Genomic DNA, 15,387 nt, shown 5'->3' on the forward strand with positions numbered 1-15,387 from the left:
ATCTCGTGAGCTCTATTAGCGAAAGAAAACAAAACACCACTTCAAGGTACTGTAATGAACTCATTCTTTATTTATATTGGTGTTAAACCTACTGTATTCCAACTTCTCTATGGTTTATAAACTCTTTTACTAGCCATAGATTCATCAAAATAAGCAAACAACACAAGAAAAACAGAATCTGTCAAAAACAGAACAGTCTGTAGTAATCTGTAGCTAATGCAACTTATGGAACCCCCAAAATTCTAAAATAAATTGATGGACGTGAGGAATTTATCTATTAATCATCTTCAAAAAGAATTAACTAAATAGCACTTTCCAAATAAAAATGGCAGCAATTCTCGTGAGCGCTAAAGTTTCCGTTTTTTACAGCAAGATCAAAAAGACTTTCCGCAAGTCTTCCCAACGGTTCTACTTGGTACAAACACTAATTAAACACAAAAAACACAACCAAAACAGAGGCTAGATAAATTATTTATTGAATAACAGCAAGGAAAAATATTGGATTGTCTCCCAACAAGCGCTTTTCTTTAAAGCCTTTTAGCTAGGCATTGATAATTTTAATGATGCTCACATGAAAGACAAGAATTGAAGCACAAAGAGAGCATCGTAAAACATGTGACAAACACACTAAGTCTAACATACTTCCTACGCATAGACATCTTATAGGCAAACAAATTATCAAGCCAAGCAAAAACTAGCATATGCAAGGAAGCAGAAAGAAACAATAGCAATCTCAACATAACGAGAGGTGATTTAGTAACATGTAAATTTCTACAACCATATTTTCCTCTCTCATAATAATTACATGTAGGATCATAAGCAAATTCAACAATATAGCTATCACAAAACATATTCTTAACACGATCCACATGTATGCAAAGTTGACACTCTTCCAAAATAGTGGGGTTAACATTAACTAAAGTCATGACCTCTCCAAACCCACTTTCATCAAAAACTTCATAAGATTGAACATTCTCCAAATATGTGGTATCTAAAGTTTACACTCTTCCAAACCCACTTTTAATATTATTGCAAACATTATAATCAATCTCATATTCATCATGGGGCTTAAATAAATTTTCAAAATCATAAGAAGAATCACCCCAATCATGATCATTGCAACAAGTGGTAGTCATAGCAAAGCTAGCATCCCCAAGCTTAGGGTTTTGCATATTATAAGCACAATTGACATTAATAGAATTTATACTATCATCATTGCAATCATGCTTTCTATTCAAAGATCCATCGTGAATCACTCCATAAAGTACTTCATCACAATTTTCAGATTCACAAATTTCAAGCAAAACTTCATAAAGATAATCTAGTGCACAAAAACTCACTAGAAATTGGTTCATCATAATTGGATCTCTTAAAAAGATTAGCAAGCGGATGAGGATCCATAGATCTTAGGTTCTCTGTTTAGCAATAAATAAACAACTATTCCAACCAAACAAGCAAACGAGCCAAGTAAGACGTCAAAGCAAATGGAAAGACGAACATAAGAAGGGCAAATAAAACGGCAATGGTGAAGTGGGGGAGAGGAAAACGAGAGGCAAATGGCAAATAATGTAATGCGAGGGATAAGGGTTTGTGATGGGTACTTGGTATGTCTTGACTTATGCGTTGACTCCGGCAACGGCGCCAGAAATGGCTCGTTGTCAGGAGTCAAATCTTGACTTGACTTGGCGCGAATCTCCCATGCAACGGCGCCAGAAATCCTTCTGCTACCGCTTGAGCACTGCGTTGGTTTTCCCTTGAAGAGGAAAGGGTGATGCAGCAAAGTAGCATAAGTATTTCCCTCAGTTTTTGAGAACCAAGGTTTCAATCCAGTAGGAGATCACGCTCGAGTCCCACACACCTACACAAACAAATAAGAACCTCACAACCAACGCGATAAAGGGGTTGTCAATCCCTTCACGGTCACTTACGAGAGTGAGATCTGATAGATATGATAAGATAATATTTTTGGTATTTTTATGAAAAAAGAAATAAAGATGCAAAGTAAAATAAACGGCAAAGGAAATAACTAAGTGTTGGAAGATTAATATGATGGAAGATAGACCCGGGGGCCATAGGTTTCACTAGTGGCTTCTCTCAAGAGCATAAGTATTACGGTGGGTAAACGAATTACTATCGAGCAATTAATAGAATTGAGCATAGTTATGAGAATATATAGGTATGATCATGTGTATAGGCATCACGTCCGCGACAAGTAGACCGAAACGATTCTGCATCTACTACTATTACTCCACACATCGACCGCTATCCAGCATCCATCTAGAGTATTATGTTCATAAGAACAGAGTAATGCTTTAAGTAAGATGACATGATGTAGAGGGATAAACTCATGCAATATGATATAAACCCCATCTTTTTATCCTCGATGACAACAATACAATACGTGCCTTGCTGCCCCTGTTGTCACTGGGAAAGGACACCGCAAGATTAAACCCAAAGCTAAGCTCTTCTCCCATTGCAAGAAAGATCAATCTAGTAGGCCAAATCAAACTAATAATTCGAAGAGACTTGCAAAGATAAACCAATCATACATAAAATAATTCAGAGGAGATTCAAATATTGTTCATAGATAAACTTGATCATAAACCCACAATTTATCGGATCTTGACAAACACACTGCAAAAGAAGATTACATCGAATAGATCTCCAAGAGAATCGAGGAGAACTTTGTATTGAGATCCAAAAAGAGAGAAGAAGCCATCTAGCTAATAACTATGGACCCGTAGGTCTGAAGCAAACTACTCACACATCACCGGAGAGGCCATGGAGTTGATGTAGAGGCCCTCCATGATCAATGCCCCCTTCGGCGGAGCTCCGGAAAAGGCCCCGAGATGGGATCTCTCGGGTACAGAAGATTGCGGCGGTAGAATTAGGTTTTCGTGGTGCTCCTGGATGTTTGGGGGATACGTGAATATATATAGGAGGAAGAAGTACGTCGGTGGAGCAACGAGGGGCCCACGAGGGTGGAGGGCGCGCCCCCTGCTTCGTGCCCTCCTCGATCGTTTCTTGACGCCCACTCCAAGTCTTCTGGATCACGTTTGTTGAGAAAATTACGTTCCCGAAGGTTCCATTCCGTTTGATATTCCTTTTCTTCGAAACCCTAAAATAGGAAAAAAAACAGCAATTTGGGTTGAGCCTCCGGTTAGTAGGTTAGTCCCAAAAATGATATAAAAGTGTAAAATAAAGCCCATTAACATCCAAAATAGATAATATAATAGCATGGAGCAATCAAAAATTATAGATATGTTGGAGACGTATCACAGATATGTAAGTGATTTTTTGCTAAGTGATAGACAAACAGATTCCACAGATTGGTGCTATGATTTTGGATCTACATCAGTTCAAAAAATAAAATAAATTCTAAACCTAAGGTGGCGGCATCAGAAGAGCTCGTGTGTTCATATGAGATCTTCTACAGAGGGGGTGTCTTCTGCTATTGAAAATGAATGCTAAAACTACTACTGCATAACTTTGATGTTGAGTTCAGATCTAAATATATAATCTAAAGAAGGCAGAGGAAGAATGGCGAAGAACTCCGATGAACTGAGCAAACCCTAGTGCAGATCTGATATGGGTCAAAATAAGTACCTGGGGATGCTGATGAACAGCGGAGGGGCGCCACCGTTTTCTGGTCGAGGTCAGGTTGATGCAGCGGCCAAGGTTGATGAAGTCGACGTGGGCGGCGGAGCTTCGGAGGCGTCCGTTGTCGCGAGGAAGGAGAAGAAGAGGCAGAGGCAGGGGTAAAAGTGAAAAGGAGGACCCCCTATCCCTATTTATAAGGAAGTGGATAGATGGCATGCGCGGGAATCGAGGAGGCCGAAAAATGATTATGTGGCTGTGTGGACGCCTTGATTTTCGAGAGGTCCATTAAAGATAAAAGATCTGTTGAGATATCCAGGGCTTCGTGCCAAGTTAATGCGAGATGATGTCATGGTGGGTTAACACAATTCTGAGATGTGACGTCATGGCGGGTTATAATGAAATGATAAAGAATTGAAGATGGAAGATTCTGCTAAGTCAAATACTGAAAATTGATGTGAACGAGTTCAAATCAACCTGGGGCCTAATGTTGGGGATATGACTATTGAATATGACCCGCCCAGGAGGGGCCGGGTCACGCTGCTGGCGGCTTAAAAGATGAAGAAGTCCGACGAGGCCCAAGACATGAAGATGGCGGTTCGTGAAGCAGGCTTATTGATCTGAACGAGTTCAAATCAACCTGGGGCCTAATGTTGGGGATATGACTATTGAATATGACCCGCCCAGGAGGGGCCGGGTCACGCTGCTGGCGGCTTAAAAGATGAAGAAGTCCGCCCAAGACATGAAGATGACGGTTCATGAAGCAGGCTTATTGAAGGCCCAAGACCCAGAGGCGACTTAAGGCCCAAAGGGATGAGACGCCATATATTTAACTTTATTATAAGGCAAGCTTAGTAGAAACCGAGCCGGTCACGTTTGTGTGAGCCGGCCGAACTCTGTAAACCGCCGGACATCAACCTGTATGGGTGACCCGGCGGCGGGTTAACTGAAGTAACAACCAATCGAGAATTAGGTCAAGCGTAATCGCTCTCTGGTAATCGAAACTCAAGCAATACAACCTAAAACAGGAGTAGGCTTTTACCTCGTTGAGAGGGGTCAAATCTGGGTAACTCTCTGTGTCCGTTGTCCCGTTTAACCCCTTCGAGCTAACCTAGCTGTGATGGCTTCACACCTAAGTCCTTTTGCTAGGGCATCTGTCATGTTAAGTTCATGACACACACGGTGGGTTTGGTGCCGGAAAGAGAGAGAGAGGAATTGTAACGGAGGAAGCTGGGGGATTTGACGGATAGAAACCCTAAAACATGCCGGATATGGTAATATAGCGGCTGAGCCGGGTTTTTACGGGTCACTTTTTTTTACATGATCTATTTAGACAAAATTGACAAAAAATGTAAGAGCCGACGAGGTTATAATGGATCTGCTAGAGATGCTGTGATGATACTGGCACATATGCATTCCTGAGCTCCTGATCGTCACCTAGCCGGCCGTCGTCTCCAAACATTTTACCAATCTCTCCCGCCAGGGTGCCGGTCGTCGCCTCCAACTGCGAGTTCAAAACCGCCGCAGATGCAGAACCCCAACGGCACCATCCTCCAGCTCTACCACTCCGGCCGTCTCTCTGCCGCCCTCCACGCCTTCCAATCGCTCCCCTCCTCGCCCGCTCCCGCTCCTCTCTCCGCGGCCACATACGCCGCCCTCGTCGCCGCATGCTCCCGCCTCCGCTCCCTCTGCCAGGGCCGCCTCGTCCACCACCACTTGATTGCATCCCCTGATGCCGGACTTGCCCGAAATACTGTCCTCAACAACCACCTTATCACCATGTACGGCCGGTGCGCTGCCCCAGACTCTGCCCGCCTGGTGTTCGACGAAATGCCTGCCAAGAACCCTGTCTCTTGGGCATCTGTTATCGCGGCCCACGTGCAGAACAGACGCTCCACTGATGCTCTCGTTCTGTTCTCTTTAATGCTACGGGCGGGGACTGCGCCTGACCAGTTTGCGCTCGGTAGTGCTGTGCGTGCGTGCGCAGAGCTTGGGGACGCTGCTGTGGGAAGGCAGGTGCATGCACAGGCTATGAAGTCTGAGACTGGAAATGACTTGATCGTGCAGAATGCTCTTGTCACGATGTACTCCAAGAGCGGCTTCGTTGGGGATGGGTACTTGCTCTTCACGAGGATGAGGGAGAAAGACCTGATTTCCTGGGGGTCCATTATTGCAGGGTTTGCACAGCAAGGGTGCGAAATGGAGGCGTTGCAGATTTTCAGGGAGATGATTGCTGAGGGGCTGCATCATCCTAATCAGTTCCATTTGGGAAGCGTGTTTAGGGCTTGTGGGGTTCTGGGTAGTTTGGAGTATGGGAAGCAGATTCATAGCTTGTCTGTGAAGTATAGGCTGGACTGTAACTCGTATGCAGGTTGTTCATTAAGCGACATGTATGCCCGGTGCAAGAAATTGGAGTCTGCAAGGAAAGTGTTTTATGGGATTGATGCTCCAGATTTGGTTTCTTGGAATTCAATAATCAATGCTTGCTCTGTTGAGGGTCTCCTTAGTGAGGCTATGGTACTGTTCTCTGATATGAGAGACTCTGGCCTCAGGCCTGATGGCATTACCGTTAGGGGCTTGTTATGTGCGTGTGCGGGCTGTGATGCTTTACAACATGGAAGATTGATCCACTCTTACTTGGTCAAAATGGGTTTGGATGGGGATGTCTCAGTATGCAATTCTTTACTCAGCATGTATGCGCGGTGTATGGATTTCTCCTCTGCGATGGATGTTTTTCATGAGACAAAAGATCGTGATGTTGTCACCTGGAACAGCATTCTCACTGCATGTGTACAGCACCAGCATCTGGAAGTAGTCTTTGAGTTGTTCAACCTTTTGCAGAGGTCGGTGCCGAGTCTGGACGGGATCAGTTTAAACAATGTTCTGAGTGCTTCTGCCGAGTTGGGTTACCTTGAAATGGTGAAACAGGTCCATGCATACACCTTCAAAGTAGGTCTGGTGAACGATACAATGCTGAGCAATGGTCTAATTGATACCTATGCTAAATGTGGAAGTTTAGATGATGCCGCAAAGCACTTTGAAATGATGGGCACCAACTGTGACGTGTTCTCTTGGAGCAGTTTGATTGTTGGCTATGCCCAATCTGGTTATGCAAGGAAAGCACTTGATTTATTTGCGAGGATGAGAAACTTGGGAATCAGGCCAAATCATGTAACATTTGTTGGGGTTCTCACAGCATGCAGCCGCGTCGGCTTTGTCGATGAAGGCTGCTATTACTACAGTATTATGGAGCCTGAACATGGCATTCTTCCAACAAGAGAGCATTGTTCATGTGTCATTGACTTGCTATCACGTGCTGGGAGACTAACTGAGGCAGCAAAATTTGTTGATCAAATGCCATTTGAGCCCGATATTGTGATGTGGAAGACCCTGCTTGCTGCTAGCAAAACACATAATGACGTGGAGATGGGAAAGAGGGCAGCAGAAGGCGTTTTGAATATTGATCCTTCCCATTCTGCTGCCTATGTCTTGTTGTGCAACATATATGCTGCTTCTGGTGATTGGAATGAGTTTGCAAGATTGAAGAAGGCAATGAGAAGCAGTGGTGTTAAGAAATCACCAGGGAAGAGCTGGGTTAAGTTAAAGGGGGAGCTAAAAGTCTTTATAGTAGAGGACAGATCGCATCCAGAGTCTGAGGAAATTTACACAATGCTTGATATAGTTGGAATGGAAATGATAAAAGCTGGTTATGTTCCAAAGCTACCATGTCAATATACTAGTTTTGATCATACAAATAGTGATTTGTCAGATGAAGAAATGGTTATGGAATATGGTTGAGTCAGGTCTTCTTGGGGGTTTGTTAGAATTGGCCAACCTACCAAAGCTGTATGACACTTGGTCTTTGTGACCGTGTGCTGTATTTGATTAATTAATCCGCAGTCCAGCAGGCCATTGGTTTCTTCCATAAATAGATGGAAAGAAGAGGTAAGTTTGTGACCAGAAGCTGTTGCTTTTCCTTTGGCTTCCATATGTGAAGAGAAATATGTCTTACCGGGTTGTTTGAACAGTCTACCTAGTAAGCCTGCTGAGGCCTGAAAGAGCTACTAAAGTGATCTTGTTATTTGATAGATAAAGGGCAAGTTAAATGTGTTTGAATGACCACATAGTCCTACTAATTAGGATTTTAGTAGTGGAGCAAGATACTGGATTATGGTCAAGAGTCTGAGCTGTACAGAATGGTCAAAGACCAGTCTCTTTTAATCTACCACTGCACTGAGAAGCTTTTCATTTTTAAGGGTATCAGCTTGTCAGCACGAGTTCTACCACAAGGAAGTTCAGAGTAACATATCTCATGCAAGCTAGTTCTGCGGATATATGTATTTGGTGAAGACAACAATTACAGAATGAATTCACATGGGAGTAACAGAGACACATGTAGTAGCAACATGGGGACGGTGGACTGTTCAAAAATTCAATAGACTCTCACCTCATTATTTTCCTCAGAAGGTTTGATAGTCACCAGCAGTCTATCAGGTATTACTATAGATTTACAGTTGCAACATAAAGCTGATCTATAGGAATGCGCATTTACATCATAGGGTTAAGGATTCGGTTAGGCCAAAGCTATTGGCTTGGATCAAGGGTCTACCCTGATCATGTATTCAGTAGGTAAGTAGCCCTAGTTAGATTCTTCCTTTCTTTTGGGATGTAAATATTTTGTACAGTTTTTTTCCTGTTTGGATTTTAATAAAGGACTGTGGGGATTTGCCCTGCAGTAAATAGTAAAAAAAAACGTCTTTACTGATTCATTCTATTATCAGGTTTGATGTGAAAACAAGTATGCTAAAGTGTACTTTCTGATGTTAGTAGCTGTGCTACAATGCATGCTAATCCACAGGACGTGTAACAGTCTAACAAACATTTCTGACAGGTCATCGTTGTAGATATTGATTGTATGATTAATATCATGTTGGAGATAGCGATTGGATTAATCATTTTATAGCTCCAAGTAAATTTTAATAATGCAGTTAAACAGATGGGGCTATATCGCTTTACATCTCGTCCCTAGTCTAATTCTCACCATGCCATCCTGTTGACATAACAAATATGTGTTCGAAATGCTTATTGTAGCATATAAGAACTGGGTTTTGACAAACGGGGGTATGTCACAGGAAGGCAATCTTCACCAGTAAACCTTCAGATGGAACTGTTAAGTGCGAAAAAGGATAAGCAAATAATAATTGTTGTGTCAAAATATACACTCTACGATATGGAAATCTTTTCCTTCTCTACAAAAGAAATTTAAGAACGGAAAGAAATGGCTTTCCAGATCCTTGAAACTCGAAGAGCAGACGTGCATACTATATCTACACTAAGCAAGGGAAGTCTTAGCAGCCGTGAGATACACCATTTGCCTTCTTGATATCACTGCCGTCTTTGGTTGCCAAAAGTGGTTCAGTCTCCTTATCTGGCATCTACAAAGGCATAAAAAACATGAAATGAGTGAAACTGAAATTTGGGAGCAAATTGAACTGTATTTCATGGAAGAGTTGCCAATTTTCTCGACACATTCATCATAAAAACTATGCTTAAGAGAGCACATATTATTCATAAATATAATTAAGCTAAACTGATGAGCTCTAGTTTGCTTCCAGTATTGGGTAATGGATTGGCAGAAGCATGGTATTATCAATTGTCCGAGTTTACTTTTGTCAGCTAATGTGCATAAAAGTTTCTGTCCTGCACACATAATAATCCTTATCACTTGCTTTTGCTGCCAGAAAATACTAATTTTGTACATCAATATGCAAATTTTAATTGATGTATAGTCTCAACTTTTGAAATATGAATGTTTATTTCAGAAAATTCAACTGCTACTACATTTTGTTTGACGTGGAAATTTGACTCTTTACTGTTGCTGCTGAGATTAGGAGCATAAGAATTGTTAGTATAACTGCCATTCGTCGATCTACCTTCTATTTTGTGCCATCAAGATTATAATCATGATTTAGATATGATACCAGGTTGGAGGCAAAATCAAACCTGTGAAACTGGCAGAGCATCATTTGTTGACTTCTTCTTGCTCTCCCTGACTGAGAAGAAGGAATACAATGCCATACCAAATATGGCGACCAGAATGCCTAATATGTTCTTCATGGTGAAAGGATCGTGTAGTAGAGTGTAGCCAAAAGAGAGAACCAGGCATGTCTTAAGGTGGCCAAGCACCTGGTATGTGACTGGAGACGTCGTTCCAATCACAAGAAATGTACTGAAGTTCACAGACACCGCAATCAAGCAAGATAGGATGATGAAACCCTGCATATAATTCATGATAAAGAGCATCATGTTGCATGTATTGTCCATCGAAATTTGAGGTATATCTCTGAGAGCGTTAACTTGCAACATATATGTTTAATGTCTCACCCAGGAGCATGACAATCAACTGCTACTGCGCTTAAAATGCTGATTCATTCTAGCAGTAACAGCTGGAGCAATTTCATATTAATTTGTTGTTTACTTCTTTAGGACTGTAGGTATCAATGTACCATTGAAATAAACTTGAACGTAAGGCACTTCACATTTTACATTTATGAAATCTAGCAGTAGTTACATGCATAAAATCTATCTTATTTTTCCCCCTTCAAATCACTGGGTTTGGTCTTCATTTTATACATTTCTTTCATGGAAAAGCACTAAAAGTGAAATGTATATTCAGGCTATAACAATTTTTAGTCGGGAGTCCCAACTTGATAGGTAGATCAGGAAATTATTTGATGTCAGGTTTCAGAACTTTGGCTAGCTACTTAGAAAGAACAAATTGTGAGTGTCACTTCCTCACCGAAGATGCCATGCATTATGAATTTCCACAAAATAGTTGGCTTGACGGGCATTTTTAAAAGAATGTTAAGATCTCACAGTGACATTATAAAATTGTTCTTTTCAGATATTTGTAACTGCATGAAATATTCAGAACATACCACAACTGGAGTGGTGTATTTGTGGGCGAAGACACTGCGGTTTGTAAGGAGTCGATCCACAAACGGGCCGGTCGCAAACAAAATTGCTGCTTGGTATGGCGCAGATTGGTACAGAAGCTGCGTTGACGAGACCTTCAGTTTCTTCTGTATTGTGTTTGTGAGCTTCATTCAAAGTTGTTGGGTTAAGGATACCATGTGGCTACAGTAACAAGATAAAGATTCACCTATTTTTATATGAAAGTAAATGCAACCTAATTCAGAAAGAATCTAGCACTAAGAAATAAGAATTTTGATGCTTCACAAATAACATATATGGTTCTCCAGCCTTTTAAGAAAACCTGCTAAGACTACTGCAAGTTGCATTTAAAAGGTTTCGAATAATAAGATTTCCTTATTCTTTTCTTTTAATCTGCAGTTTTTGGAATGTCAACGACGAGTAAAGTATTAAATGTAGGATACAATTTGGCCAACACAAGTGGTGGCGATGGCGAGGCCAGAAAGGACGGACCCAAGTAGATTTAGCTCGAGATCTGTAACTGATGCGATACCTACTCCAAGAAGTAAGACCATAAGAGAGAGCTTGATAGTCTCGCTGCACGTTGTTGGACTGGTATTAGCTCACTGATGATAAAAATAAATACCATAGGCCCAGAAAAACTAAACAAGTAAATGACTCATTTATGCGTGATTAGCTTTTCATCGTTTGATCCAAAAGTTGATGCTTGTAAAAGAACACATCTAAAGTTATTTCCCCCTTTGAATATAATATATAATACTATGGATTAGCAATAATTTCTTGTTCCAGTTTCAAATTATCAATATGTACTTTAGTATAGTGCATGTGCCATCATCTATCTTGTATCTTTTTGCTCTGATCATAAATGGGGTGCAATTTACAGTGGTTGACTCCTTAATTAAGGTAAAGTACTGAGTTTATATTGAAAAACCTGAATCTTTTGTTCAGGAAGATTGTCTCCAACAGCACAGTGAAAGGTATTATGGCCAGTTTCGTCATCTGCAGAACATACTGAATTCAAAATACTTGCGGCATGGTTTATGAAAAATGGTACCAAGATAGAGCAGCCCTTACCTGGTAGAATCCAATGGAGTTGAATCCTAAACTAAGGTTTAAAAGTCCAATTGAGGTGCCGTTCAGAAACCCAAAGAGGATCACTGTATGTCCATCAATTGCCTTGGGCTCAAAAAAATGTAAGCGTTGTGCCACATGGAGGGTGCAGTAGGTCACCATGAGATGCCAGCTTGTTAATGTTGTAGCTACATTCGAAAACAACAGAGTTAAGCATAAATTGCAAGTATTTGAATCTATTCATGCATGGCCTTTGGTTTGTTGTTAAGTTCTGTTGAATCTTGCAAACATGAAGGCTTCTGTACTGACCGAATGGGAAACCAAGTGTGCTGATGAGAGCTTTGTTGCAGATGACAATGGCAACTGAAGATGCAACGGAGAGCGCGAGAGACCCGATCACGCCGAGCTGTAAACCAGCTGTCATCTTGACCAGCTGATGTTTCCTTGCTTATCTGAAGTTACATTATCATGAAGAGTTAGGTGCAAGGTACACATGCTACACACTGAACATAGCCTACTGTTAGCCTGAATTAATTGCTTTTGTGAGACCATACAATTTCTGTTGCAATGGTGTGATAGTGTCCTTTAGTTTATGATATATGTGACTACACCTTCCTATTTTCATATGAAATGGAAAACCAACTTAATTTGTCTTGATGTACAAGATAATAGGAGAAGAGAAGGTCCAAGTTTGGTCGAGTTATTTGGGAGGTAGTTAGTGTTTGAATATTGTTAGTGTCCTTATCAATGTTTATGGAGAGGAATAACTATGACCATCTATGTTCGTCCTAGAATGGAATGGGTCAAATTCTTAGCTGGCCCAAGTCACATACAAGAATTATAGCAGTCAGATGATATCATCCGTTAAGTTTGTTGTATTATAGTACTGCTTAATATTAGTATGTTACGTAGATGTCACATAGATCCAAGCTTCGCAGCAACAACATCTCAATAAACTAGCACCTACTTGCACACCAAATCAGGATAATCATTAACACATTACTGATTACAAATGGAGCATACAAAACTGCTATGACTAGCAAGTGAGACATTATATTAATTAATTATCAGATCCAGAACATGGAGCGCAAACATTAGAAGAGATTGTTATGTTTTGGCATGACTGTAGACTGTAGTCTATACGTCATACTCGACCTAACTACTGGCTTATTTGTACCTATAAATATAATCTGGAGAGTTGGTACCTGCCACCTACTAGGTTGTTTCTTGGTGGGTACAATAATCTAAAGGTGGTTCAAGTGGCTCTCAAATGATTGATACTTCAGCAAGATGTCAACTGAATGACCAAATAGAATAGGAAAAACACATGGGAGCCCATGTGTTTGGTGATTTGGTCACTTCCTAAGCAACATGTTAGATGAGTTAATTTTGAATAAAATGGTCACAATACATGCCATGAATTCACACTTTTAATATGGAAAGGGATTCTATTATATTTTTCTAATTCATCTATCTTATGGACACTGGCTCTTGTATTTTGTTCTAGGAGGGATGAAGTTTACAAATCATTTATAATCGCTTCAGTCCTGGCCGGATGCTACATTTACCCTGATATCAATTAGTTTGTATATTTCTTGGAGAGCTGATTTTCCAAGCATAAAAAGACCATGAAAGCGTGAAGAACACAGTTAGGTAACTAGCATAGCTAAGCAATGCTCATGTGGATGTACTGTCGTGTCACAAGGCAGTGATAAGCATAGCTAAACAATGTACAGCAAAGGTGGATAACTGAAATTCTATGCACATGATCATGACATTCATAATGCACCCTACGAAGAACAATCACTATGCGATCCATGACAAATCGCGAACTGTTCATAAGTCGGTGTCTTTGAGACTCTGCTTAGTTATCTTATACTATGATCATATACTGGCTTGATAGGGTAACCTTCAAATCCTGCCAATGCTAAGAAAGAAACCATAAATCTCCACATTGTCGATATGTATGATGCTCTTATGCATGGACTTGGCCAGGGATTGGGGTAGAAACACGGAGTTCAGGTGTAAGCAGGCATGCACAACATACAGAGTTAGAAATGCAAAAACATGATTAACCTGAGAAGCAGCAACATTAGGATCAACCAACAGTAGGAATGTTCGCTTGGGAGTCCGTACCTTTCCGACAGCTGCTGCTTCGTCTCCTCGAAGAACGGCACACCTCCCTCCGTATCGAGAGAACAGAGAGAGGGAGACAGAGAGAGATGAGAGAGCGTAAGGTGGCTCTCCTCTCCTTGGAAGAGGAATGGAGGGAGGGACAGGCACTTTTATGTTCAGAGTTTACAGGGGGGGAAGGTGAGTGTGTATGGTGGGCAGTTAGGTGCTGGCTTTGATGCTGTTGAGTGGATGCTTCCTTGGTGAGCCTATAAGGCATCGTGCAACATGCTCCTTCTACACGAGCGTGCACGACAATTTCCTTCTCAACCAACGAAAGATTCTAGCCTGGGGCCACCGCAGCCATAGAAAATGACGCTGTGAACTGCAAGATTGTCCACTTAAAATGATGAACTCGGACAGCAATCAATATCATAGGCGTGCAAATATATGGACTCTGCGATATTTTTCGTTGCCTAAAAAGCTGAAAATTTTAGCATGCAAATGTGTAGGAATTTCTTGGGAAAGGAAATGTCCACTAAGTTTATTTATTTTTGGCAAAAATGCACTCAGTCGACATGGGGTTTTCTATGAGCAAACTGTGTGCCAGCCTCCCAGGGCCTTGAGGGAGAATGCTTTTTGAGATAAAGCATAAATGGAGTTTTCTTTCTCATCAGCAATATACACTTTCCCTCTATTTTAGTAACGTATTGCAACAAGTGCAGCAACCATTCACACATGCCATCTTTCATATCTGGCCATCACCCTTGTTCCTTTTGCCCAAATAAACTATTGCCGCACATTGTTTCCTTATTACTTTACCCAGGACCATGTGAAATGGATGTTTGATCTCAATCAATGCGTGAAATATAGCCTTGATCAGAGTATAGCCGATAGAATATCCAGCGCTTCTAGTCTCACACCCACCATTATCATTTACTATTACTTCATTTTCGGTTTTATCATTGCTTTCAAACATAATGTCTTTTTATTTCCCCATCTGTAGATCAAATATATATTTGAATTTTGCGGTATGATTTATTTCGTGTCAATGATAGTACGTTACCAAATGTTTTCACATTTCGTACGGTCATATTCGTCGTATGTTAGGAGCTAGTGTCGGTGAGCACCCACGAAGAATGGGCATCACAGAATATGCTCTTGAGATTAATCATGTATGCGCTTTTTCATTCAAAAAAGTGCTCCTTTTCTCCAATCATAGGGCGACACTAGGGTAGTACAAACCACCATCCTAGAGAATGTGCTCCTCTGTAATTCTTTTTCCCGCTGCGAGCACTGCAAGTAAGATGCTACTGCCTGTGTGTGAAAGTGGTGAACAAAAAGGGTGAGAGAAAAACAAGAGCAAACGGGTGAGACGCATCATTTCGATCGAGCGTCGACCTAACAAAGGCGCATCCACTGCATACATACAGTTAAACAAATGCAAGCTAAAAAGAGGATCAAAACCTGTTGTAATCTCCAATAATTGACGCAACAGAAAGAAAGAAAGAAAGAAAAAAGAAAAGAAAAGAAAAGAATCCCTTTCCTTTTGTCACTTGGGGCACAAGGTTGGGAGGAGGCAGCAGGTGGTTGTAAAGCGCCCGGCTTTCTGTGAATGCAAGCAAAGGTAACGGCCCAACAGCAGCCGCACAC

General features: G+C 41.2%; 2 protein-coding genes across 4 annotated transcripts; one reads left to right on the forward strand and one right to left on the reverse strand.

The window, feature by feature from the left end:
• The first annotated feature begins 4,983 nt into the window (after positions 1 to 4,983).
• On the forward strand, positions 4,984 to 10,988 carry LOC125539127 (Tetratricopeptide repeat (TPR)-like superfamily protein). 3 transcript variants are annotated; one of them, XM_087544534.1, is made up of 3 exons: positions 4,984 to 8,091; positions 9,582 to 9,932; positions 10,502 to 10,988. In XM_087544534.1, exon 1 carries the CDS (start codon positions 5,125 to 5,127, stop codon positions 7,393 to 7,395), a length of 2,271 nt encoding a protein of 756 aa, XP_087400660.1. In that variant the 5' UTR covers positions 4,984 to 5,124; the 3' UTR covers positions 7,396 to 8,091; positions 9,582 to 9,932; positions 10,502 to 10,988. The 3 variants fall into 3 exon arrangements, with proteins under 3 accessions (XP_087400660.1, XP_048558453.1, XP_048558452.1); XM_048702496.2 differs by having other exon boundaries at positions 9,570 to 10,988; XM_048702495.2 differs by having other exon boundaries at positions 9,582 to 10,988.
• LOC125539128 (UDP-xylose transporter 1) lies at positions 8,748 to 13,982 on the reverse strand. The gene is made up of 8 exons (XM_048702497.2): positions 13,759 to 13,982; positions 11,932 to 12,074; positions 11,626 to 11,810; positions 11,483 to 11,550; positions 10,995 to 11,127; positions 10,536 to 10,697; positions 9,601 to 9,873; positions 8,748 to 9,032 (listed from the first exon to the last, which is right to left on the reverse strand). Exons 2-8 carry the CDS (start codon positions 12,044 to 12,046, stop codon positions 8,946 to 8,948), a joined length of 1,023 nt encoding a protein of 340 aa, XP_048558454.1. The 5' UTR covers positions 12,047 to 12,074; positions 13,759 to 13,982; the 3' UTR covers positions 8,748 to 8,945.
• Positions 13,983 to 15,387: the final 1,405 nt, after the last annotated feature.

This window comes from Triticum urartu, chromosome 2A (genome assembly GCF_056163025.1).
Source record: "Triticum urartu cultivar PI428250 chromosome 2A, HENAU_Tu73, whole genome shotgun sequence".
In the NCBI taxonomy this organism is placed as follows: domain Eukaryota; kingdom Viridiplantae; phylum Streptophyta; class Magnoliopsida; order Poales; family Poaceae; genus Triticum; species Triticum urartu.